Source organism: Lagopus muta, chromosome 3 (genome assembly GCF_023343835.1).
Source record: "Lagopus muta isolate bLagMut1 chromosome 3, bLagMut1 primary, whole genome shotgun sequence".
Taxonomy (NCBI): domain Eukaryota; kingdom Metazoa; phylum Chordata; class Aves; order Galliformes; family Phasianidae; genus Lagopus; species Lagopus muta.
In genome coordinates, this window is record NC_064435.1 from 84,017,527 (window position 1) to 84,044,700 (window position 27,174).

At 42.8% G+C, this 27,174-nt stretch overlaps 2 protein-coding genes across 4 annotated transcripts in view; one reads left to right on the forward strand and one right to left on the reverse strand.

Annotated features, from left to right (window-relative positions):
- The window catches only part of TMEM170B (transmembrane protein 170B), a 151,708-nt gene that overhangs the window by 411 nt on the left and 124,123 nt on the right, over positions 1-27,174 (forward strand). The window lies entirely within an intron of this gene.
- The window catches only part of NEDD9 (neural precursor cell expressed, developmentally down-regulated 9), an 84,505-nt gene continuing 58,035 nt past the window's right edge, over positions 705-27,174 (reverse strand). For all 3 annotated transcript variants that reach the window (XM_048940770.1, XM_048940769.1, XM_048940768.1), the window contains 6 exons: positions 22,134-22,574; positions 7,347-7,448; positions 6,232-6,333; positions 4,570-5,793; positions 4,159-4,248; positions 705-3,268 (listed from right to left, as the gene is read on the reverse strand). In XM_048940770.1, coding sequence (XP_048796727.1) covers positions 2,759-3,268; positions 4,159-4,248; positions 4,570-5,793; positions 6,232-6,333; positions 7,347-7,448; positions 22,134-22,574 — 2,469 coding nt within the window. In that variant the 3' untranslated portion in view covers positions 705-2,758. The remainder of the gene's footprint in view (positions 3,269-4,158; positions 4,249-4,569; positions 5,794-6,231; positions 6,334-7,346; positions 7,449-22,133; positions 22,575-27,174) is intronic.

Genomic DNA, 27,174 nt, shown 5'->3' on the forward strand with positions numbered 1-27,174 from the left:
ACAATGCAGGCACAAATGTAGCAGCTGTGCAGTGAGAAATCCCAGAGGCAGCAGCAGGGCGTTGTTCAGGATGAGGTGCAGTGAAGTAGTTCCTGTGGGCCCTAATGAAGTATGGTTATTATTATGGTGGACCAGAAAATGTCCTTGAAATCTGCTGTTTTCAAGAGTGACCTTTCTCCCTCAGACAGCTCTTTCTCATGGGCCTTCACTTGGTTGCCACACAGCAGCAGTTTGTTAGCAACAGCCCAGGGATGCCAAGGATCAGCAAGGAGAGAGAGAGAGAGAGAAGAGGATCTGCCTGATTTCCCCTTTATTGTTAAAATTTAGCAGAACGAAACAGTACTCCCAGGCAGCATCTCCCTGCTCCTTGGCTGACCCTTTTCAGGGACAGGAACCACACCAGAGCTTCACTCCCAAGGCTTTCATGGGTACTTTCCCTAGCACAAACTCTTTGCCACAAGCATGCAGCCGATCCCAGCCAGTCATGAGCTCCATTGCTGTTTCTCACACAGCTGTGGTGTTTGACAGGAGGGCAATGCCTCAACAGCAGGGAAATGGGGAAATAAGGTTTGGAAAAGATCATCATCCTTAGAGCCACATGGTTGTTTCAGGTGCTGTCTGGAGCCTGGCATGCTCAACTCAGCACACATTAGGAGAAGTAAAAGCAAGAAAAAGACCAAATGTTGGCTTTTTTATTTAAAAAAAAAAAAAAAAAAAAAAAAACACCAAAACAATAACAAACCAACCTAGACATGTAATGATTTTAAAATGACTCTACGAAATAACAAACTGTACTACAGGCTTATATTAATGTTCTCCTTTTGAAAGCACAAACTACTGACATAACAGGTATGCTTCAAAACGCCTTCTCAGTTTCTAAGAATATACAACGAAAAAATGAACAAGGAAAACCAAAGCAATCCCAAACAGCAAAAGTACAAAGTAGGTTCAGGCAGATGGTTTTTGGCAATTGGCTGTTGGTTACAGTAAGACAGCCAGCATGTGGCACTGAGGCTGACTTTGGTGCTGCTGTGACTGTAGTACCTCCTATCTCCAGGCCTTGCTGGGGACCTTCTGCAGACTTGGGAAGGGATGGGATGGCAGTTAAGAGCAGTCTTCTCTCTGAGGCAACACATCCAGGCAGTAAAATATCACACACTGCTGGAATGGTTTTGTTTCAAGGCAACAAATCCCACTTGCAGTAAGGCACATGTTTAGGTGCGGACAAGGAAGTTGCAACGTTAGACAGAAGTGCCTGTTCTCTTGGTGCTCTTGTGCAGTCTGAATGCATCAATGCAGGACTACCCTGACCTATCACAAGACAGTCGTGTTTCTCCTTCCAAGGTGCCAGAATCACCTGGCATTGATCTAAGCTAGTCTGTTCTGGTTACCTGCATGGAAGAGTGGCTTCTTCTACTTCGAGGACCAAGGACAGCTGGTGTTCTGGGACTTAGTTTTAGGGAATTCAAAAAGGAAAGCAAGAAAAACAGGGTGATGCATGTTTTGGAGTAGCCAGCATATAGAGAATTTCTAAAGGAGCCTGTAACTCTGAATGGTTTTTTAAGGGTCCAAGTTAGAAGTTACAAGTTGGGATTGTGTACCCTACTGATGGAGTGGCCTCATTAAGACAGGAGGTAATTTCTGGCAACAGTGTAGTGCAGAAGAACAGTAGCTCTGGAACAAGTTTTGGGGGAAGAAAGCCCAGTATTTGAATAGCAGACAAATCTGCAGTGGATGCAATTAATTAGCAAGAATGTCTTAGAAACTGTACTCTCTTTTTTTCCTTCATTAAACTCAGTTTGCTCTATACAGATGTTTAATTATTTAGTATTTCAAATTCAGTTATTTTCTTCCCATATGAATGACAATCCTTACTCTAATGCTTTTGGAGGGATTGGTATTTTAAGATGCTGCACATCTGCCGCCTCAAAGATGAGCCCAAGTAATTTTCTCAGGATAACTGAGTCCACAATGAGCACAATGGCTACATTTAATTGCCAATGCAAGGATATATAAGGTAAAAATGTAAGTTCATGTTGCTAAGACTCCGAGTTTTGAAAACTTATCTTGTATGATTATTAGAAACAGCAAAGTTTAAATGCCACGAGATAACAAAAATATACAATTCCTTCCTTTTTAGAAGGTTCTGCTTCTTACATGGCCTTGTATGGCCTTGAAATGCTTTTCTCCCAAATACCATATGCTTTGACTGTTGCTTGCTGCAGCTGTACATGTATACTATTCAGAATGATTGTATCCTCTATATATAACAAAATAACAGCAAGAAGAGTTAATGAAATTAACCTAGTAATTTCTAACAAGGGAAAGGGGTTCTATGAGAACCATTATGATTCATGGATTGCTACAAGCAGGTTTCACAACCGAGTCCATGTGCCAAAATTAAGATGGAATGAATCTAGATGAGTGCAGCAGTTAAATATACTGAAGAAATAGCAGTATATACAAAAGATATGCACTGCTTACCCGACGCGTACTTTTTAAGGTGCTTAATGATGTTTTGAAGAGTGTAGCAACATATACATATATGAAGGGTATACATAGCTAACTGTATGGTAGGAACATAATACAGAGCCAGATATTTTCCCAGATCCCTGATTTCATTAGATTCTCTAACTCATAAGAACGTATTTAAAGCATTTCATATAACATATCTACACAATGTAAATGGGGATGTCCACATAAAAACACTCCAGTTTCTTTGATAGCTTGCCGTTCGCGGGTTGGGTTCAGCTTTGTTTCATAAAGATGCCATCTGGACGAGCGAGAGTTTGAACAGCTGTGCGTGGTAGGACAGCTCTGTCACTCGGTTCACCATCTCCTGCAGTGCTGCTGTGTGTGGGTAATGCAAGGCCGCCATCTTGGTAGCCGTCACGATGCTCTTCAGCAGTTCGCACAGCTGGTCGCTGGAGTTGCGCACCTTGTTGCGTATGTCCTGGGATGTCAGCTGCCTCGTGAGCGTGTCCCCGATGAACACCAGTTTGTGGGCGCTCAAAATGACAAGTTTGCTGTGAGCAACGAAGATCCGGGGGGGCTGCGAAGCGCTGACGCAGCTGAAAAAGGCATCGATGGTGTTGAGGAGGGAATTGAAATGAGTCTCGTATTGGTCAGAATAGAACAAAAGCGGTTGTCTGTCGTGGGAGGCAATAGTGCTGTTGGCAGTCTGCAGGGCCTGCGGTGGCTTCCATTTTGAAATGTCGTTCTCCACAGGCTTTGTGATCTCCTGTTCCAGCCGCTGGAACTGATTGATCTGAAAGGTGAATAAGAAGTGTCTCTTTAAAGCCTGTTCCTGGAAGATGTTACGTATTGCAATTACATCTGCCTCAGAACAGCAGTGGGTACCCTAGGGTATCTTACGCTCAAAGAAAACTATCGTATGTCTTTTGAAACATACTGAAGAGCGAGGGGTGCTTTCATTAACAGAAGTCCAGGCAGAGGTCAGAAGATAAAAACATCTACACCACTTCATCTGTGTTCAGAAGCCTACTGAATTTACAGGCTGCTGCTCATGTGGACTATGCTGCAATCAGAAGTGAGAGCTGGATCTGAGCGGCACTGACACCTACGCAACCTTTAAAAGCCAGCCATCTCCGTGGGATTTTGAGATGACAAACCTTCAACTCTCAGCTCCTAATTACTTTTAATGGAAACAAAAACAAATGGGAAATTAAAGACAGAACGCTTAAAGTGATGATGAAGCTGAAGTTTAATATGCTCAGAAGGTGGGAAAAGTAGAACATGTAGTCACTGTCCTCTCCATCAAAAGTGGGGGAATGGCCGTGTTCTCAGCTCTTTTGTTTCTTCCATGTAGAATTTTCTGCCGTGTGTGTGGCACTGCACATTTTTGTTCTTTGCATGTCTAACTCCCTTACTTTTGGAGACTGATGGGCACAAATCTTGCTTGGAAAAAAACTAACCCAGGGCTACTTGTTAGCCAAGACCCAATACCTTCCATCTTCACAATATGGCACCTGGGACTTCCCAACTGTTTGTTCTGGCACTCATACACACCTCACAGCCACGCTGTTAACAGTCACACGCTGCTAAGGAAAGGGCCCCCTCCTGCTTTATTTGACCAGTACTCCTTACGTGCAAGGAACATTACATTTCCATGTGATTATTGCACCTGAGCAAACATACCTGATGGTGTTCTAGCTCCATTTTGCTCTGCTTGATGATATTTTCTTTTTCTAGTAGTTCCTTCTGTTGCCTTTCAAATTCTTCTTTCCCCTGTTTTGCATAATGTAAAAAGACAGTGTTAAATGAAAACAATTCCTTAGCTAAAAGACAACCTGTAGGCCAAACAGCAGGCTTCTTTGCGAGGGCTTTTTCATTGGGAGTACACCCCTGAGAGCTCAGAGGAATAAAAAGGATAGTGGGGCAAGGGCAAGAGGCTATTGCTATTGTCTATGCAACAGATCTATTTGAGAGCAAGTAATCACCCAGGTGATCTTACTCTTGAGTGTGTCTTAGTGTGACAATTTGATTGCAGCTTTCCTGCAAACAGCTCTTACTTGGTCTTGCACAGAATAAGTTGTTGGTTTTGCCTACCTGCAAGTGAACATAATCGTAGTCATCCATCCAGCTCTTTTCTGAGCTCTCGTTAGCGATATTGTGAGGTTGTTGACCTTTACTCAGGAGAGGAGGAAGAGAACTGAAGTGACTCTGTGTTTTTTCTCCATGACGCTGCACGTGAGGACTGTTGTACGCATACTCAGGAGCGTTCATATTCTCTGGGATGCTCCTGAAACGTGAGCTGCCTGACCCCTGTTTGAACAGGAGCTCTGCATTGACGCTGATGGTGGTGGTCAGTTGCTTGGCGTCGTCTGGCACTGTCTTTGCCACCATAACAAACCGATCCAGGTCATCACACTTGTTCTGCAGTCTGTTGACAGCGAGAACGTTCAAGGACCAGTTGTAGCTGTTCAGGTCATGGCTGGTTTGGGTAAGGATCTGGTGAGAGTCCTCCAGCCTTTGCACCTCCCTTCTCATTTTGTTATGGAGGCTGATCTCGGAGAGAAAGGAAGCGTTGGCTGCTGATCCTTTTGCAAACTGAAGGTATTCCAGCAGTGACTGCTCTACCTTATCCACGGCAGCGTGAATTTCATTGATGTGTTTCTCCATGTAGCCGTAAGACCGCCAGTCTGCTGTAGTGAAGGCCATGAGGTTATTGACTGCTGTCTCCACCATCTGCTGAAGATGATAAAGCCTCTCTATAGCAGTGTCTGGATCAAGGATTAGTCTTTTGTCCTGTGCAGTTGTTGCTGAGAAAGAAGAATCCTTTGATGTTGTTGAAGATGTGGACATGTTACTCCTTGTGCTTCCCGTGCTAGAGAAAGACAACCTATTCATCCCATCAGTCACATCTTGTAAGCCTTTAGTGTCTTGGAGCATTGGTGGTGGCACATCGTATACACCTTCTCTTCCCTCTGAGGCTAGACTTTCATTGAGTCCTGTCTGTTGTCCTGGGAAAGCAATTCCCCTGGGGGTATCATAAACATCTTTCTGAGGTGCAATTTGCTGTCCAAGAAAATGGTTTTGATGGTTTACGGGGATGTCATAAACACTCTGTTTGCGTGGCGCTCCATCAGTCAATACAAGGCCCTCAGAAGTGTATTTCTTGATCAGTTCTTTCCCAGTTGTTTTGGTGATAGGAGGAGGAATATCATACACTCCTTCTTGTCTTGCACTGTTCCCCACTGGAGATGAAAACTCCTGCAAATTATCCCTCAGGCCTACGTCATCTCGGCATGCAGACGGGGGTGCAGCATACATCTGAAACACAAGAAGCAAACCATGAAAACTCTGGCTAGAATAGCAAAATGATTTTACATTTTCCATGTGCCAAATAAAATGCCTGGATGGAAGATCTGCCATTGAATTCCATGGAGTCAGACACTTATCTCAAGTTTGAAGGAGCACCAGCTTTAACACTTCACATTTTAGGGTTGTTTTTTTTTGATGCACGTTCTCACAAGCAGCAAAATCCAAGAAGGCAGGATGCTGCCACAAAGATAATCTAGGTCTAATGACCAAATCAAATTACATAACACTAGAAGTTTTGATACAGTGCTTCGCTATATCAGTTTTAACGAGCACCTTAAAAGCTTAAGGAAATCTTTCAAGTTCTGAATCTCATTTTCCTTTGGGATCATACATAAACTTTGGTCACTCAAGAAAATACAGGATCTTGTTGAAACTTATGACACTTACTCCTTTGGCAGGTGGCACATCATAGACTCCTAAAGCTTTTGCATCTCCGGTGGGAACTGGATGTGCAGTCCCTTTTGCTGATGTGGGGGGGATGTCGTATATCTGAAGAAAAAATAAATTGTACAGTTAGGAAATACACTCTGCAACTGAGCGAATGGCAGGCTGGAGAGATGAAGTCACAACTGACTTCCATCCTAAAGGTTAAATCAAGGTCAGTTTATTACAGATGTCTGTTGGGGTAAAAAGGGGAGCAGTATGTTTGTGTGACTAGAACTGATGAGACTGATAGAGATCAGAGGGATGAAGGAATAAGCTTGTAGTAATACATGCTATTAAACTCTGAGTAGGGCTGCCCATGCTAGGACCACTTATCTGCTTCATCAGGTGTGGGTGCTCCTAATAGCAGGGAGTACAGCTGCTAGCTGTTTCAAGTATTCCACTTGGTGGCATGTCCTGCATTACAGTGGGTTCTCGGCGTGGTCCAAGGCTAACCAACACCTGAATGTCTCTCACTCAAGATTTCTCAGAAGTTCCAGCCACTCAGTGCCTGTCTGTTATGTACTACTGGGCATCAGTGATGTTCCCTAGAGGAGCTGTGCTGTCAAAAGAGCCACAGAGAGATGTGGAGCTGTTGAGTTACACATCCTCCACGCATTTACTTGGGATGTCCATGGTCTTGGGGACCATGTACCAAAGGTGTTCCCCAGAATGAAGATGTATTTCAAGTTCAGTGTCATGGTGCAGCAGACATATGATGAAAACAATTCCCTGCATGGTAGCTGTTCATCCAGGAGATAATTTTACCCTTACTGAGTGAATTACTGTCAACTATGCAACAACAAAGTAAGGGGAAAAAATGTTCCCAGGCATTAAGTTTATTCTGTTTAGATATTCTGTTTGATCAGAACAGTGAAAACAAATGGGATTTTTGTGTTTGGTGTGCTGCCAGACCTTACTCAACATCAAATACGACTCTGAAACACTTTCTGCAACCTGTGAAAAAGCTAGTGAATCTAATTAAAACTTGTTTTCTCTCAGAGATAGCTCTGCTCATAAACTTCTGGTAGAAAATAATCATCTTTTGTGCCCTTTCAGTGTGCTTTATTGGTACTTACCCCTTGGAGAGGGCGAACAGGAGGGATATCGTAGGTATCCTTCTGGTATTTGGAAGGGAATTCATAAACATAACCTTGTCCTGACCTGACTGGAGTCACTACCTGTGAGATAGAAGAAGAGGAGGAAACATAAGCCTTTGAAGATGTTGGCATGTTCTCTCTGTAACTGCAAAGGGTTCTCAGTGTAAACATTCTAGCACTATTAACATTCACATTGTAGATGGCAGTGTTAGTAACACCAGTCTACGTGTATGTCTGATAGCTGAACGCTGCAAAAAGCTACACCTGTACTGTTTTTTACTTTCAGGCCAGTTCTGACGTGGCTGCTTGCTTATCTCCTATTTGTCAAGCATAGATTCTCCACCAGATCTAAGGGAACTTTGTCCCTTCGTCTCACTGACTGCCCTTTAGCACAGACCACACAATGTGATGGTCGCAGCACCCACTCACTGAGATCAGCACTTGGTACACCTTGCTAATCCCACTGAGGTGCCCTTCCATGCTGACAGAGGCTCAAAGTAACAAATCAGGCTCTGGAAGCATTCCTCCTTTGCTCATGGAAATGCTTCCCACCAACTCCAGCAGAATGTCTTGCATTACTGTGCCCCACAGGAGAACATCCCGGATGACAGAGTGTGAGCAATGACTTTGAAAGTTCTTTATGTAGAAAGGCTATGCTTTAGCTTACCAAAGTGAGACGTTCATTTATGCTGTCTCCATTTGGTTTGTCTTTATTAGTGGCTGAGAGGAAATGTTAAGTCATTCTTGAAGCATACAATGTAAGAACAGTCTTTGAAAAAAAGCTGAGAATTTACATTTTTGTCATTCTATAGACCATTAGCTCCCATAATGACTTCAAATAAAATTTGGTCAAAAATAAATGCCTTATGTTTTGGACAGCATCTGCGTGGCAGAATTTCAGTATAATGTGGTATATATATAAAAAAAAGATGTTACCTAACCTCCAGAAAGAGCTGGTTTTATAGTGGAAATGCTGACATCTTAACCTCTGCCAGTGCTATTTAGCTCCAACAAGAAAAAATATAAATGCCATAACCTGGGGGCATAAAATGACAAATTACACAGGGCCATACAAGATGCGGTTTTGTGCTCAGCTGGGGAGAATTCTTTACCAGAGCTACTTAACTATCTTTAGAAACGTATGCAAGATGTGAAACTGAGTTTCTGACCACGCGCTCATAGCAGTTTTTGCTACAAGAGATCTTAGCATCCTGGCAAAATTTCAATGCGAGTATCTTTGCTACCTTAACAACGCAGGCTTTTCCTCTTTTCACTTGCTCTGCAAATATTGCTGTGTAGTTTTTGGCACTGTACCATGAAACAGTCACTGGATTTTTTTCCCCTTAGGGTGACTGTCATTACCTGTTTGGAATATGGGTCCCATTCAATTGGGAGTAGCCCAAGGCAACGTTCTTCCCTGCAGTGCCAGCGCTGCACTGACTGTGAGGTTGTGATAGGTGAGGGGGGAAGGACAGCTGTGGCAGGTGAGGAAACACAGCCCTTCACTGGAGCTGCTTCTCCTTGAATTAGCATCAGAGGACAGAGAAGACAGAACTGAAGCAATAGGATGACCTCAGTGCTGAGTAGGAGCATCCCTGAGAGGAGTCCTGCTGGACTGAGTGCGGGATTGATGGGGTTTAAAAAGAACCTAAAAATGCATTGAATTTACTGAGTTTATTTCTTCCCCTCAGACTTACCTACTGCATTGTAAGAGAGATCTACAAAACTTTAAAGCAAGTTCTCCCTTGTGGTACTGGAATTTTACCAAAATGGATCAATTGTCCCTCCCTGGCCCTCCTCATGTAATCCTGGGATTATGTTGTTTGCCTGAGAAACTTTTAGCTTATGTCTACACCTCTTCCTCATGATATTTCTGGCCTGTGAGGGCCAGAGATGAGACCAGCACAGCTTGCATCCCTTTTTCCTTCAGTTGGGTGCTGCCAGTCAAACACTTTCCACCCAAGTTAGGAACAGAAGGACTTGGCTTTAAGCAAAGTATACTGCAAAGATCCGAGGGTTTCAAAATTACAGCCGTGGCCTTACTTCAGTAATAAGCCACTGAACTCTTAAAGCAGGAAGCAATGCGCAGCACCTCTGTAGAAGCTTTATGGCACCTCAAGTTCTTCAACATTTGCACAGCAGTATTACCATGCAGCTGCTGTTATTCTTGTTGATAGTCCTTGGAGATGATCCCATTTCTCAGAGAAGGCCAATGTACCAGATGCTGTATGAAAGGCTTCAACGGATACAAGGCTGCTGCTTTCATTTACTGTGCTAAAACTGCCTGAGAGTGGCCTTTCAGTATCTAAAAGGGGGCTGTAAGAAAGAAGGGGACAGACTCTTCAGCAGGGTCTGTGGTGAGCGGATGAGGGGAAATTGTTTCAAACATACAGGGAAGATCTAGGTTGAATTTAAGGAATAAGCTGTTTGCAGTAAGGGTGGTGAGGCACTGGCACAGGTTGCCCAGAGAGGTGGTGGATGCCCCGTTCCTGGAAGCACTTAAGGTCAGGCTGGACAGACCTGATGGAGCTGTAGGTGTCCGTGTTCATTGCAGGGGAGTTGGACTAGATGGCCTTTAAATGTCCCTTAGCTCAAATGATTCTATGATTCTTTGATAATGGAAGCCTAAATAACCACACTAAAGCTAGAGTGGTCAGATGAACACCAATTTCACTTAGATTTTTGACACTTTTGCATTTCACTTTTGCATTTGCTCAGACTTGACTAAGCTGACACAGTAGTGCCCTAGGGCCACCCCTTTATTTGAGTGAAACAAGCCCCTGCCTGGGTGTTTCTGGGTGACAACAGCAGTGAGAGTTATAAACATGACATACCTTATTTGGGGTATTTGTGAGCACAGCCTGCCTACGTGGGTGACTGTGAACACAAGACCTGAGCTGTCTGTAGAGCTGCGCTTAGCAGTGCACTGTACTTAAGGTGGCATTTATTTTCCAAATAAAATTGCCTGAGGCTTTTATGTCTGCTCATTTTTAGGCTTTTGAAATAGCAAAGACACAAAATACAGTTGTAAAAAAAAACAGCAACACCCAGCAACAGCCAAGGTCTGTTGATAATATGAAAGACAACTCTGTTCTCCTAGTGACTCAGGTGTATTTTCCTGTGTGAGGATTATGATCCAGTAACAACATGTTCTGAGTGATTTCATCATAAAATTCCCCACAAATGCTGATATGTTCTGCGCTGAGTACAAGAACATTTCCTGTTGTACCCCCGCTCCTCTTCCCTCCCAACACTTTTAACTAGGTTAAACTTGCCTTCTGTTGGACTGCTTGTTCCCAGTCAGATCAGAACAGAAGCTGCTCATCACCAAAACATACCTTGAGCTAATGTTTTGTTACGCTAAGTAAAAGAATCATAGAATGACAGAATTGCTCAGGTTGGAAAAGACCTTCAAGATCCTCAAGTCCAACCACAACCTAACCATACTACCCTACCTCTAACAACCCTCCGCTAAATCATGTCCCTGAGCACCACATCCAAACAGATTTTAAACACATTCAGGGATGGTGACTCAACCGCCTCCCTGCGGAGCCTGTTCCAGTGCTCAAAAGAATGCCCATGCTGCCTGATGAAATGAAAACGTGGAACATTCCCTGCAACTCTCATGTTACCTGAAACACCAGTATCTCGTATGGGAAGCTGGGACATGGGGCTGTACTGCTTCTTCTGAAGGAGGAAGAGGGAGGTAGCAGGGTGGATGAACTGAGAAAGCCATCAAACCCAGTATCTGCAGAAGCAACTTTTGATTTGGGGCTGTTCACCCATAAATACGTTCAATGAACTTGCTGCTTCTGAATGGGATGCTCAAGCCTTTCAGGGCATTGCTGAACTAGATAGCATGGTTTTGCATGTTTGATGGCACTTTAGTTTAGAAGATGGACTTCAGAAGGAAGGCTGTGGCTGCAAAAGGAAAGGTGCCCTTTCTCTCACTTGTGACAAAGTACTAGCAGCTCTGCCTGGCATTTAGGGATTTGTTTCCCAACAAATGTCACTGAACTTCAGACCACAAGACAATTCCTTTTTGTCTTACCTCCTCTATTTTAAGAATGCCTGTGGTTATCTGAGTTTAAATAATCCTGCATTTCAAACCAGCAATTTTCCTTGTTTACGTGTTAAAGGAAACAGATGGTGTTCCCACAAACTATCCAGCCCAACATTCTCAAAACATTGTTAACCACTTAATCCATGCAGAGCAACTAACAGGGACCAGGTTTGGCTCTGGTGAAACATGTAATGGGCCTACTTTAAGCTTTCAGTACTGGAAAACAAAGGCAACTGAACATAAAGTTTGTTCTGTTCTTGCCGTAGACCACACTCTTCCAAAGCAATTACTTGAGCCTTTTCCATGCCAACTGCATGCTTCTGACCAAGAAAAAGAGCTGAATGTGCAAGTACTTTGCAAAATATTGAGCTCTGTGGTTCACTATTAAAACCCTCTTCCTTAAACATAAGGAAAAAAAATAACATTCTATTTCTTCCGGAATTAAAATTGAAGTTAGGTTACAACGGAGAACATTCCTAACCAAAGCAGTAACAAAACAGATCTTGTGCTTCCTGCAGGCACACAAAACTGTAGTTTACATTGTTTAAAGATTACATAGGATAAGTAAGCCTACAGAAGCCAGCTGAATTCCTCTGGATTTGCAGCAGTACTGTGGAGGCAGAATGCAGCCTCTTCTCAAGAACTGCAGCACTCGATGTACAGAATGATGGGAAATGTGCTTTGCTGAGTTTCACAGGTAAGAAAACCAAAGCACAAGTATGCTGAACAACTTGCCCCAGAATCACCTGATTGCTTTTAAATAGATGAGTGCTCTTCAGAGGTGAGGAATAGAAGGGATGTGTGGTAAGACGTTATAGTCATGCTTTCAATCTGGTGGTGGATAGTGATAGGACAAGGGGGAATGGTCTTAAACTGAGACAGAGGAGATTTAAATTAGATATTGGGAGGAAGTGTTTCACTCAGAAGATAGTGACACACTGGAACAGGTTGCCCAAGGAGGTTGTGGATGCCCCATCCCTGCAGGCATTCAAGGCCAGGCTGGATGTGGCTCTGGGCAGCCTGGTCTGCTGGTTGGTGACCCTGCACACAGCAGGGGGTTGGAACTAGGCGATCATTGTGGTCCTTTTCAACTCAGGCCATTCTGTGATTCATTCAAGACAATGTGTTACTTTTCAGCTCTTTCTGTTTTGCTTCACCTGTTTAGGAAGCCAGGTGTGTCTATTTAAGCTTTCTGGGGCAGGGGAACAGTTATATGGCTACATGGGACAGCAAGAATGTTGTATTTCAAATGGGTATCTGAACAAACTGGGAAGCAGGCGTAAGCTCTGTTCTTTCTGTTGAAAACACAGTAGTTTCCTCTCCTGGCTGTATCAGGATTTTCAGCAACTGATAATGCACTTCCTGTAAATAGCACCTGTCATATCACTCACTATTGTCTGGTATTTTCAGTAAGCAATAGCTTTAACTTACTTACTTGCTATACATGATGATACCCAAACGTTTCCAGCTGTTTGTGTCTTCATTCTCACATGTGCTAAGTATGCTTGCACTTACCAGCGTTTGTTTCTGTGAGTTGCTATAGGTCTTACGATCAACAAACCGTAACACTTTAAGCTGGACAGTGAATAGCCACCAGGCCACTGTAAAATGTTGTGGTGAAGTATTTTCTGTCATCACCAAACTGCTGGAAAGCTTTTGATCAAAGCTAACAAGCCTTGACAGGAGAGGATGCCTATAGAGACACTTCTAATGCGCTAGGTTTGTAGATACAGCTGTGAGTTGTTTTCTAGTGCTCTGAGCCCAACCATTTCTGCAAGGTGACATAAAATTGATAGCACCGACTGCGTTCTCCTTCCTGGGCTCTGCTCAGTAATGTGGTTATCAACACACACAGTGACACTGCAGCTTTTGTGCAGGCTGCCCACAAGTGGGTGCTTCCCAGTGAGTTTTCTAAGAAGTGAGATTGAGATGTGTGAAGATAAGGAGGTGTGACAAACACAGCTCAAATACAGCTTTGATGGAGAATTTGTTTCTTGGTGTTGCATGCATCTTTACAATGGCTGCTTATGTCTCCTATCTTTTGTGTCTGTTTGTCGTCTGTGATCCTTGCTTATGATGATCTCCTTTTCTGCTCTAACTGTATGGACTAAGGGCTAAAGCATGTCCAGATGTCACTGACTCACAGTGTGTGAAAATGCCTAACTTTACAGACTCAGGGCTTTAAATGGAAACTTTATGATGTGGCTTGGAGTGCCTCACCAGTAGATATCCAGTCTTAAAACAGTAAAAATAAAACTACTCCTTGGTACTGTAATGCAAATAATAACAAAAGTAGATGCTACTTTTTTTTTCTTTTGAGGTCACAGTGCTTCAACAGGGTTTAAGCAAGTTTTGGGTAGTGATTCTGGGCAATGTGAAACTGAAGTTGTGAAACCAATTTAAAAATAAAAAAAAAAGTGAAATCACAAGCTGGCCTTGATTCCAACCATGAACTACTGGTGATATGGGTAGAGAAAGCAGCTTTGCAGCTAGCCTGATTGTGACTTTTTAACTCCTGGTCTGAGCCTTTCCATAAACCAGCACACAGAAGTTCATTACGCTATTCTTCAGTTTTGTATTCTTTTCCTGTATCTGAAATACAGGCTTATTTAGTTTCCAAGTGACTTTGTTTTGGTTTTTGTTTGTTTGCTCTGTTTGTTTCTTAAGTTATGCAGTTACACAGATGACCTAAGTTTCCACTAGCATAAAATCACAGGGCTGCAGTAAGTGCAGTGGAATGGTGCTGATTTGCATCAGCTGTAGTTTTGGATCACAGCGCTGAATTTTCTGCTTGCCGCTGGTGTTCGTGATCACAAACTGAATGCAGTTGCAAAGCTCCATCTTTCTACAGACCCTACTGAGTTAGCAATAGAAGGCAGATTATAAGATCAGCAGTTTTATTTTTAATGATGCTTTCATGACTCAGTCCTGCCCTCACTCGCATCAGCTCTGGAGTTTTCTGCCAGTTGTGTTCTGAACAGCATTTCTGCTTGCTTCAGTGGAACAGGCTTGGTGCTGGCTGCCCTTGAACAGCAATGCTGACTGGGAAGGGGTACTCCCAGCTTCTGAAGTCATTCTTGCTTACAAAATCTCATTAAAAAGAGCCAAACTAACACTTCTGGGGATATTCCACTTTAGAGAGGAGAGGAAGCACAGCATGTGTACCAGTTAGTAATAAACTGTCACCATTTTCAAGGGAACTGTGAAATAGGATACTTGTCCAAAGCTCTTAGAAGAATTTTGCCAGTGCCATCCCCTGACATCTACTCACTTTAGACAGAGTGATGTAATTTCTGCATGTGATGGCCAACAAGGCCAAAGAGCTGATGTGTCACACCACTGGTGACACAACAACCGTGCGTTCTGGAGTGCTGAACTACATGTTTGTGGAGGAAAAAATCTGCCTAAATTATTGTGTGATAAGCTCTTCTGGTGGAGAAGTACGTGTATTTGCTAAGGTGATCTTTGGGAACCTGTGATCAAATTTGAGCATGTGTTCTCATTAACAAAAAGCTCGTGGCGAAACTTGGCATCTCAGTGCTTCAGTAGCTTGCTCCTGCCAAATACCCGAAGCAGATTCTTGCTTTGTTCATCTCAATCTGTCTGGTCTTCTCATTTTATTGAGGTTCCAACATGAAGAACACTTCAGCAAATGCACGCTTGTTTCCTACGTTGGTGATACTTTCTCATCTCAAAGACAGAAGCCTAAATTTAGGGCAGGTTTGGAGGACAAGAAGGAACAAAGATGAAGTGCTGGGGCACGCTGGTGGAACAGAGAACAGTCTTGCTGTTGTGGATGACATGAAATCCTGAAGGCTTACAAATAATAAATCAGTTTGGTTAAGTCCAGACTATCTGTTTTAATTCTTTTGAGGACTTTCATCTCACAAGAAGGAGGAAATAATAGAAATATTAAATTTCTAGGTAGAAGGTAGGAGAAAGGGGAGAAAAACAGTCTTCATTTGGAATATGTTGAAATGAGATGTTTTAATGACATTGCTTCTCTTAAAATATTTCATTTCTTCATTTGAGACGTTTCTTAGAAAAGACTCTACTCTGTCAACAGTTTCAGTTTTGGCAAATTGGCATTTCCCAGTGGGAGGAAAAACTGGTTGTGATGAAGCCCTGCTGGTTTCAATTCCACAAGACCACTCTCAGGTACACATTAGCAGAATAGTGAAGTGTCCCTCCATCTTTTAAACTGAGAATCATGCTTTTCCAAGAGAAGCAGGCAAATAAAAGCTCCCGTTAGGAAGAAGTTCAACGTAGTTTGATTTGTAGATGTTCCCTGGCTCATAATCTACATTCTGGCTCTATTTTTGTATTGGATTTCTTAGGGCAACTGTTCAGACAAGCTCTCCTACTGACTGGCTTTTACATTCACATAGCTTGTTTTGGCAAGTTAATGGGAAGTACAGACTCTTTGTAAACATACATTAATGCAACAGGCAATTAGGGATGTAGGTAATGCAGTGATTAGACTAGGCCTCAGACAGGTCTGACTGTGCATGTGAATAAAAAAGCTGTGATAAGACCCAACAGGAATATGTTGGTGCTCTTTAAGAATTGAGGATGGACAGTTTTACGGAAGGGTTTTGTCTCCTAGGCCTAACTGCATTAATTTCACTTTAATTCTATTTTAGAGGTGTTTTGGTAGAAAGCTTCGTTTAGATTTTGGTAGAAAGCTTTCATTTAGATTTAGATTTTGAAGGAAAAAAAAACCAAACACAATATTAACACTGCTATTAAAAAAACAAAGAATGCTAACATTTCATGCCAGATCTGGAACCATAATCTTTGGATGATAATTAGTTTTCTGCCAAAACAAATACGTACAAAATCATGCAGCACCTGCAAAGCCTCCAGCTATCCATAGAACTGTATTTCCTGACCAAGATGAGTCTTCATCCATCCATTTCCCATCTCAGAAATAGTGCTTCCTCCTCATGATGACAGTCGCTTTTGGAAGAATCAACTTTCCATTCAAGTTTTCCAAAATGCTCAACTGCTGTTCTGCTTGAGTTTTGGTATTTGCGGGGAAATGTTAATTACCCAGACATATTATTTGGCTAATCTGTTTTCAGATGTAACCAAAGATCCAGTTAGTTCTAACTATCAAGAGGGAACTCATAAGCCTGTATTATTTACTTATTAAATTTAAGCTAAGGTTTGATCCTGTACTTGTGCCTGTGCGGGCAGATTTGTGTCCCCAGGGAGCTCATCTGTTGGTTGAGGCAGCAGGACCGGCCTTATTTCTGATGCTACAGGGAAAAAATGATGCCCTCTGGTCTACAAACAGAGCTGATTAAAAAGAGCCCTGTGCTTAGGGAGAAGCAGGGAGTAATGTTGAGCTCATATGTTTACTCAGCCTAATAAAATGCAGTTTTTTCTCAAAATAGTTCTCTAGAAATCACACTGGTGACTAACCACGGCTTACTCACATGTGTGGATGAGGTTTTCTTCATTTGTTGCTTTGCATGGAGACTCCCGTGGATAGATTACTGATACAGGGCCCGTGCAGTTAAAATGGCACTTCTCCTATTAATTCCACGTGGAAAGTTACAAGAGACATTCCCAAATCTAAGGATGGAGCTGTGCGCTGCCTTTGCCATTCAGCTTGCATTTAATCTGAGAGAATTTCATCCTTTAAAGCACACTTCATGAAAGAGAGCCGTGAGTGCCGAGGAATGCATTACAATTCCTGCAGCACTCAGCAATTCTGCTGTGTTTTCAGCACTGTAACACTGAAACAATATTTTGTTACGAAGGTTAAAAATCCCCAAAGTGGAATTTACAATGTGAAAGTAATAGGAAAAGAGAGATGGTAAGACGACTGCTCGGGCCCTTTGAGGGAACTGGATCACAGGACTTTTAGATTCAAGGGTAAATGGGGACATTATTCTGTCTTGGAATACAAAAACATTGTTTTTATGGGAGGAAAAAGAAAGCTTGCTGGCAAAATGTGTCTGCCACGCTTAAAGGCAGCCCTTTACTTTGCTAAATGGATGCATTTTCATGCTTTGTGAATGTGAAGCTAGGCAAGTAAAAAGATGGTCAAGGAAAGGCAGGCTTATTTCTGGAGCACATTACACGCAGCTGTTTGTACCCTGCCAGCTAAGACAGTACTTCTTTAACTGGAAGGAAAAACGTCATAGCACAGCTAACTGACTCTGCTACTGAAGTCTGTGCCAAAGCAGTCAGGGTGGTGCTACTTGTGGGGCTGCGTTTCCACTTTCTCATGGATCCATCCAGAGTGACTGATTTAAATAAAGACCATTGGGAAAGAAGGCCTATTCCCTCAGCCTGTGCTTTACCCAAACCTCCTGCTGAAGGCACTGAACTCTTGAAAAAGGTGAAGGACACAGGATGGTGGGGTGTGAAAGGGTCTGCCAAGGGTGTGTTTACACTTGGAAACAGGCCAGGGATGTTCATGTGTGAATATGAGCTCCTTCCTCGTCTGCTTCATCCACCTTTACAAAGGCGGATAAATCCAAGTGTTTCCTGAACTGTAGAGCTCTAGTTTAAAACAAACAAACAAAAGTACTGGAGAGTTCCAAGTTGGCATCTGTCTCCATTTATCTGAGTTACTCGGGTCCTTGTGGGAGCTGCACGTCAGGGCTGATGTCCGCTGCGGACCTGTCTCTTCCCCACTTGAGCAGCTGCAGTGTGTCAGCCTCGTGTTCTGTTTTATGCTGAATCCTGAAAGCTATTGGTTCCTACAGAAAACTTTCAGAATTTGTTGTAATGGCTTCCCAACGTGCAAAAAATTTCCCTGAAACTTTTGGCTAACGCTGTTTTCAGGATGGCTGGGACAGTAGAGCAGATCACTTAGGGAAACACTGAACTATGAAAAGAAAAACCCTGAGTTATGCTGGTGATGTCCTTTAATCATGACTTCTTGCAAGAACTTCAAACTAGGGAAAACTGTGTGTAATTGCAGATGCTAAAGACACTTGGTGCTTTGATAGCACCTTTCTCAAAGGATTTTTTGTACAGAATGAGTTCCCTTATAATTATAGCCACATGTTTTGTAGATGAGATCACTGAGGTGCAGAGATTCTCCAGACTATGTAGAACTCTGCGGCATGGATAAAACCCAGGTTTCCTGAATAGCAGGTGTGTCTGAAGGTTCCTTCTCTTTGCTTGTTGCAGTGAAAAGTGAGTAAGGTTGAGGGTTGAGCACAGATGGGAGAAATAAACTGCAAGATGCAGCTTTTGTATCTTTAAGCTCCCCAAATGCTCTTTATGCTTAAGGGTGTAACTGTTTTGTGACCGAACCTGCAGCAGAGCAACAGAAGCTTGCAGCTGAATAAGGCTAATTTTAAGTCACTCTTCCTTATCTGTGTCATTTGTAGAGTAAGTTTTAGAAGGTGGCATTTTTATTTGATAGAAGAAGCTGTTAAGAGCTGTGTTGTTATCAACTTGCTTGGCCAGAATCAATTCATCATTGTAATCACCTGCCTCAGGACTCCTTTTTGGTTTGCTTTGCCTTTCTGATTAACTAGATGTTTGTTACCTCAGTGCAGCTTTATAACATGCTTGCTGTTGATTTACTGTTACCTGAGGCTAGATAATTACTGCCTGACAGCAGTTCCTGAGCTTTGCCTATAAAAAAACGGTATGGCAGCCAAACCACAGCCAAAGCACACATTTGCACACACACACACACACACACAAAACAACAACAAAATAACAGGCAAATGTGCACAGAAGTGCATAGGATAGAAACTGCTGTTGGCCCTGCTTAGGGTGGTGTTTAGGCCACAGTCTTCTTGAACTGCCGCTGTGAGAAAGGAGAAGGCTTACATACGCAGTGAGTGTAAAGTAAAAGCCTTTCAACTTCTATAGCCCTGCCAAGACGCACAGCTTGCTGACCAGCTGTTTCTGCTAATGGAAGAAAGCAGAGTGGCTCAATTACGCCGTTTGGGCATGTGTCACAAGTCTGAGGAAAAACTATTAATCCCTGTGGAAGTCCAAGCAAAGTTTCCTTGAATCAAACGTTCAAGATTTTCCCTTTTCCTCAATACTATGGACTGTTCTTACAGATTCCTAGAGGAGGAGGATCAGGAGGACAGGCTGTTACCTTGTACATAGGAGGCAAGTGCTAAAGTGCTTCTCCTTGGTTAGATTTGCTTTCACAAAGGCATTAGCAGGGAGTTGCAGCAGCTGCTTTTGGTGAGCACAGCTGTAAACACAGCTTTGCAAGTTTAGGCTGATAAAGAATGGAGTATTTTCTTCTTTACTTTTTGCCTCGCTCTTCTGTTACTAATAAACCTACAGTTCTTTCTTGTTTATCATCATTTCAGTTCCAGTGGGTTCTTTTTAGTCTAAACCAGAGAATTCCTTGGGACTAGACAGATGTCTGCCTCTAATCAAAGCAGGACACTGGAATGAGGTTTGCCATCCAGCAAGCCTGCCACTACATACTGAGCACTGAGACTTGGGGCTCATACACCAAATTAACTGACTCAGGATCAAAGCAATCCCATCCTGAGCAACAAATGCTAGCCAGCACTAAGCACGTTGATAGCTGCTTTGCACAGGGTAAACTGCTTTATAAATATGCATTTAATTTATTCTAGAGTGGTCAATTCACTTGCTTTTGTGTAGCACAGCTCACTTCTCATAGTTTGCAAAGAATTGAGTGAAACAAGTTGTAAGCCAGATAATTGGTCTTATTTTTCTATAGACTTCAGAAAAATGCATATTCAGATTTTCTGAGAAGTTTCTAGGCATAAACTTAGAGAAAACAGGTGCGTTAGCATCTCTGATTTTTCATTTCCACTAGAAGTTTGCATCACTGAAATCTGTTTCAATTCTGTGTATCTAGGGTTTCAGCATGCTCCACGTTGCACCCAGGCTCATGCAGAATGCTGTAATAATTTTGGGGAGCTAGAGAAACAGAGGGAACATGGAACATGAAGAGATTTTTGTATGCAGAGTGACACAAACAAATCTATTACACCATGTATGCTACGCCAGGGGTCATTTATATTTTCTGAAAGGAAAGTAGCTGGTCAGTACATAGCACTGCATGTGAGCTAGCATCCTGGGCCTCCCATCATACTCTGCACAGCTCTGCAGTATGGTGCACCTTGTGTGGCCTGAGATAGCTAGCTGAGGTATCTCTGCACAGGACTGTGCTGTTATATGCACACCAGCACTAAAATGCAAACTCTCCTTTGAGTCAGCTGACTGTTTGCTGGCTGTCTGGTGACTGCTTTGGTGGGTGTCTAAATACTAATGTGGATAGATAAACCACACTGCCCTGAGAAAGGTTTAACTGTATCTAGCCTACAGAGAGAGGATGAGAGAGATGTGGATTTTCTTGGGTAATAATTGCTCCAACAAAGACGTTGCTTGCAGAAAGTGCAGTTTGCTCATCTTATTCTCCTGCATGTCCTACACAGCATAACTGTAGAAAAGCTGAGCAAACAAAACTCTCCTCTAACTTGATTTGGAATGATTCCACAGATTTTTTTGCTCTTGCACAGGAGAAGGAAAACAGTCCATTTATTTTTATTAATGAAAATGAAATTATAACAAGGAAATAAAAGCATTAGAAGAACTCTTCCAAGTGCCTGACAGACCAATTTAGGGGCTATAAACAAACACAACAACCCAAAACAGACCGTCTTGCCAATATAAATCAGGAGTTGAAAATCTGAACTAGTCAACAAGTTGCTGACAGAGAAATCCTCAACTCATCTAACCTTAAGCTCTGTAGGTAAAGAAGATGCTAATTGCCAGAGCTGCTGAGGTGGAAATGGAGGGCCAGTAGGACAACTTCTTTTTGGCTGGAAGGAGCCTGGAAGGTTCCTCATACAGATTCCTCTGCTTCCTCATACAGACACACCTTCTCTAACACTTTCAGCCACTGACGCCCTGTTGCCACTTATGTAGGTGGCACTGTGTACCAATTTACCTGCAAAGGTAAAATGAGGTAAATACAGGAGATGAGGAGAGAGTGAGATGGACAACAAGCACAAGGAAGGGGCTCAAGTACTGGAAGGTCTCTCCTATGCTCACTGAAGCCTTTGGAGCTTTCTGCTGTTCCAGTAATAGCTGTACTGTGTAGCTGCTGCAGCTCCCACTTTTAGTCGAGAAATCTGCATTTTAGCTACAGATAAGCATCAAATTAATTTCTATAAACTTCAGGCTTATTACTAAAACATCTCTTGTTAACATCCTCATGCTCCTTCTCTCTTCCAAGTATCTTGTCTCAGCAATCATTGCTCTATCTTTGAAGTTTAGGTCCACTGGGACTTCTCCAGCAAGGCAGTACATCATATTTAATTAAATAAAAATTACTGGGGCAGATGATGTTACTGTTCATTAACTTGTGGGAGAGTTAGTCTCATTGCAGCAGCTCTCCTCTGAGTAGATAATGCAAGAGTACCATATGCCAGATGTGCTTCAGGCTCCTTAGAGAGAGCCTGTAAGGACATAGGATAACACACTTTCCTCACCTTCAGCAGCTGCATGCTTTACTGAGTTATGAAATAAGCAAGCCATTAAGAGCTGGGCCTTTTCCTCCCATAGCAGTAAAGTTACAAGCAGGGAGTGGGTAAGTAGTTCAATTTATTTATTTATCCTTCCAATGTCTTAAGTCCGTAGCCTAATCACTGTACAGTAACTACATCACTGGCAATCAGCACAAGCAACGCGCCTTGGAGCTATGACATGAAAGTAAATGCACTCACCTTGTTAGTCAGAGGTGGACCGTCAAGGCATCTCTGCGTGGAAGGTGGCACTTGGTAGATATCTTGCCCTGCTACACCGTGTCCAGTGGGTATTTGGTAAATTCCCTGATTCATATGGGAGGGAGGCACCTGGTAGACAGGGTCCCGTGCTGAGGCATGTGAGCTTGGCACTTGATAGATCTTCTGTTGGTTGAAGGATTGATGTGTCAGTCCTGCATTGGACATATCTTGGCTGGAAGGACTGTCCTGTACCACTGGACCTATCAAAAGCTTCACGCGGTTGCCTGGGACAATGCCTTGCCGGCCATGCAGGGAGCACAGCCACCATCCTTCGAGGCCTTCAGTGTTCTGCTCTATCACGGTCAAAATGTCTCCCTTGCGGAAGGCCAACTCTTCTGCACATTCGGGGACATTATCATAGAGAGCTCTTGCCATAAGATTCTGTGGAAAAAGACGGAGAAGAAAAACAAATGAACAAACATAGCAGACACTCTCCAAAACTTCAAGCACGTTCCAGGTAGAGAGAAGAAAAGAACTGAATTTGACAAAGAAGTGTGCAGGAAACCAAAATAACAAAGAACATGATGCAACTTAACACAGGATTCCTCTTTCCAAAGTTGGAGAAGTGAGATGCTGATGTATTAGCAACTCTGCCAATTACAATCCAGTAATACAGTGTCCAGTGGAAGCTCTTCGAATGGTTTCTTTCTTGATTCTGTCCTTTCCAGCAGAGCACTGCTCTCAGCTCTGAGTGTTCTTGTTACTTGGGCCTCACTTCCCTCCATGGATTTCCTTATTAATGTGTATGATCCATGTATTGCTACAGCTAGCTAGTTGATATTTTAAGTCCAACTTGAGTGAGACTCCAAGTGATATAAACTGTGGATCACATGATGAGGGGAAAAAACAGCCTAAAATACAACAGAATCTACATCCACTTGAGGTCTGTGAGGTTCAGATGTCTTACTGAGAAGTGCCATGTCTTCTCATGGATTGAACTGGCTCCTTTCCACTCTTGCTGCAGGCCTGTATGGTGTGTTTCAGTTCCAAGTTATTAGCCAAGCTTAGGTATTCAGTGGAAAGTAGGCAGGCAGTACATGCTGACATTCTTGGATTCCTCACAAAGGCTGCGAACATTTCATTTCTTGGCTCTGGTGATGTTTCCAAATGTCTTGGCAGGAACTGTTCTATGCCTGCCTGCTTTTTGGTGAAGGCAGTCAGCAGAGACAGTTATAAACTAATTGTAAGCACCTGAAAAAACACAGGGAGCCCCATATCTGGAGCGTTCCAGCTAAAGTATTTGGATGCAAGACACAAACCGAAATGGTGCTAATCCACTGTAAGATAGGATATGCAGCTGTCTTGAAAGTTTATCTATCATAGGGACAGTGGCAAGTACAGGTCAGTGTTTTATCTATCATATTTATCCTCCCTCTTGGACATAGCACTTTTATTTTCTTCTCCACTTGTTACATCTTTTCCTGTTGTTAAAAAATAGTTTAACGATTCCCCATCCTTTCTGTGCTTCATCCATTTGACCATGCTCAGTTCAGTGTTTCTTAAGTGTAGCATACACTTAAGCATACAACCAGGAGGCTGGACGATAGGGTGATTGGTGGGTGAAGAAAGAGAAGTTTGAGTATCACATAAAAGGTAGTTGAGTATGTTTTTCTCAAGACGTGGTATTGAAACAGGGTGTATGAGATCAGTTTTTTCTTCTCTGACTGGGAGATCAGCTTTCAAACATATGAGAAACATTGGCTTTGCCTTTCATCAGCATCATTAAGGAGGTCAGTACAAATTAAGCTCTGGACTCTGGCAGGACTGCTGTTTTGAGCTCAGCACTACGAGCCACAATTCTGAGTGAAGTCTGCTCCATTCATCAATCAACAACACTGAGAAATATGCATAGAGAAAAAAAGCACAAAGCAATTTTGCCCATGCCTTGGCAGAACTTCCTTAGCATGGTTAAAGACAGTCGTCCCACTCTTGCTCTCTTGCTGGGCTGAATTTGCTGCTCAGCTGAGCTTTTCAATACAGAAAATCTCCTGTCTGGTCTGGATATTCAAGTTAATCTCTCATCTTCCTACATTTCTTTTGAATGCATCTTTCACACAAGAAAGCTACTAAGATGACTGGCTGTGTAACTGACCACTTAAACAGGGCTTTTGCAGAGAATGGTGTTTAAAGGAGAATGAAAAACACAGCAGGTCCACAAAATGAGCAGGCTACACATACGATAAATGCTTATTCTCCTATACTTTGTTGGTTTAGGGTATTAAAAAAGCCCGATTAGCTTCTACATCACAGCAGTTGTCAGAACAAAGAATGGGACGGTGGTACAATTAGAGCAGATGAAAGTTCCCATGTGAATTTTTTTTTCCAGTTGCTCATTATCTCTGTCCCAGTGACCTTCTGACCACCTGGCGTACAGCATGTTAATACTTTCTGGATGCGTTTCAAGAACTTTGCTGCAAATAGCTTCAGATTCTTGTTGTCAGAGTTAACTTGGGCACCAGCATGTGAATTATACTAATTGGTTGCTGCTTGTTTCACAGCAATTTTCCCAAAGTCTTTTGAATGGTCGTGTCACCAGCATCAGTCACTGATGGAGCAGTAAAGTAGGCTAAATATTTCTCCATGTAAGCACTGGGACCAAAAACAACACTGCTTCCTTGCCAATTACACCGTGCTCGTGCTAAGCAAACCTCCTGTGATGAGTACTTCCCTGACTCTATTCTTTCTTCACACGATTTCTCAATACAAGCTGCAGAAACAGTGTCACAAATGTTCTCATTAGTCAGCATAGTTGGCCTTCAGGAGTAAAAAAGCAACACAAAACAGTCACCACAGCAGGTCATCAGGAAAGCTTCTGAAAACCACAAAGCTAACGTTAACCTGCTGTGGCAATCGAGCTGGTGGTCTCTGCTTCTCTACATGCAGAAAGAAGTTCCAATCAAAGACTCTCCTCAACACTTGCAGGCTTTATCTGCCCACTGATTTGACAGGCTTGACTAACCTTGGGATACTGCAGGCATCTGGTCACATCTCACAGCATACCATTTGGCTCAGACACTGCAGAGGGTGTCTTAGTTTCAGCTGGAACTGAATTGTTTCCTTCACAGTGTCTGCTATGACGCTACATTTTTGGTTCTCAGAGAAAAATAATGTTGATAGCATTGATAGCACACTGATGTTTATAGTTTCTACAAAGCAGTGCTGTACAGAGCCAAGGCCGTTCTCAGCAAATGGCCCAAGGAGCTGAAAGGTTATAGGATTAGGACAGCTGACCTGAACTGGCCAAAGAGACAATCCATGCCATCTGACATCATGCAAAAGGAGTTCTGAAGGGGGTGGGAGCTCATCTTCTCTCTTCTACTGCTAGGGGAGTTAGCTGGGCACTGGTCAGGGGGTGGTAAGCAATTGCTTGTGCATCACTTGTTATATGCATTCATATATATGTATATATACACACATATATAGTCATGTCTATTATGCTTTTCCCTTTCTCTGTCTTAGTGAATAGTTACAAATATCTGGAATTATCTGGACTTGCCCTTAGAGGCCTGGTTCTATTGCTCATTTATCTGTGAAGCACCAAATAAGCACTAACACGTAAGATGACAAGGCAAAGGCACAGCAGAGATCTTTTTTGCACGACCAAGTGCTAAAAGCCCTCAGCCATTTCCTAAAGAAACTGGCAACAGAGAAAGGGCTGATGAGAATCTTGTCCTGGAGCTTGTTTATGCAAATGTAAAATTGCACAAAACTCCCTTTATATTTTCAATATAAAAAGGAAAAAAAGAAAAAGAAAAAAAAGAAGGATGTCAGATTCAGAGCTACAGATTCAAGTTCTGAAATTTCAAGGGAGAAACAATCTGATCCTAGGTAAGGATAACCTACGCTGTGCCACAGAAATCAGCCAAGCTTCATAAAATGAACTGAAGAGCTGTTACAGCCTTCTTCGAGGAAGATGAAGGATGGTCCACCTAATGAAATGCTGTATGCAGTTGTGCTCTCTTTGAAAACTGAAAGCACCTGTGGTCTAAATACAGTTTTGTTCCCCTGAGCCTTGTGTCACAGAAGCCACGCTTCAGTTCAATGACAGCTTTGACTTTCTTTGACTGGAAAGATTCAGTCTGACTTTTGAATCCTCGTGTCTTGTTAGTAATACTGCAGTGTTTGAAAGCTTAACACAAGGTCAAGCTCCCTCTGTGTTAACATTCTGTACAGACAAAACAGACACACAAAAATTCAACCTAATTTTTTAATTCTATCCCTAGTTCCATTAGTTGGACCTAAAACCAATATGAGCCTACAGATCTGTTAGATGAGCCCTGGAAAGGATCCTCTCTCCCAAACTTACAGGAATCAATGGCTGTCATCCCCGCAGCTGAATATAAACACATGAAAATACCCTGAAGAATACGATCTGCTTTGGCTAGCCTTCCCTGCAGCCAAGGGGACTGACAGAACTCTGTTCTTTGTGGTCTGAAGGATGAAAAAGCTGCTTGTTAATGAGGCTGAGCGGCAGAAGAGGGAACGGCTAAAGAGAGCGGTGGAAACATCTACACTTTCTCTTAGAGTAAACACAGCCAGTGACGTGGGTAACAAGAACGTGTGAGGTGCACGCAGCCGTGGAAGTAAACACGGGAATAATAAATGACACGCCATGAGATTAAACACAATGGTCTCCTTAAGCCTGAGGGCTGCGGTGCCAAGCTCCTCGCACAGGGCTGCCTCAGCCAGCACTGCCATCAATGAGCGCTCATTCATGGGAAAGGTTCGACCGACCGTGAGCTCAAAGAAGTTCAGTCGCTCCCCTCAGAGGTGCAATCTGAGGACGTTCCATACAGGGTTGTGTGTTCTGACTTCTATTCTGGTGGTTGGTTTTGTTTTTTTTTCACTTTTTCTTTAAGTATTGCTTCTTAGGCGTAGAGGTTATGTGAAAATAGGACAAGGGAAGTCATCTTTTCTCTTATCTGAAAAGAGGTGGGACCCCTTATCTCTATTTTTGGACAAACAGCTTCTTAAAATTCCA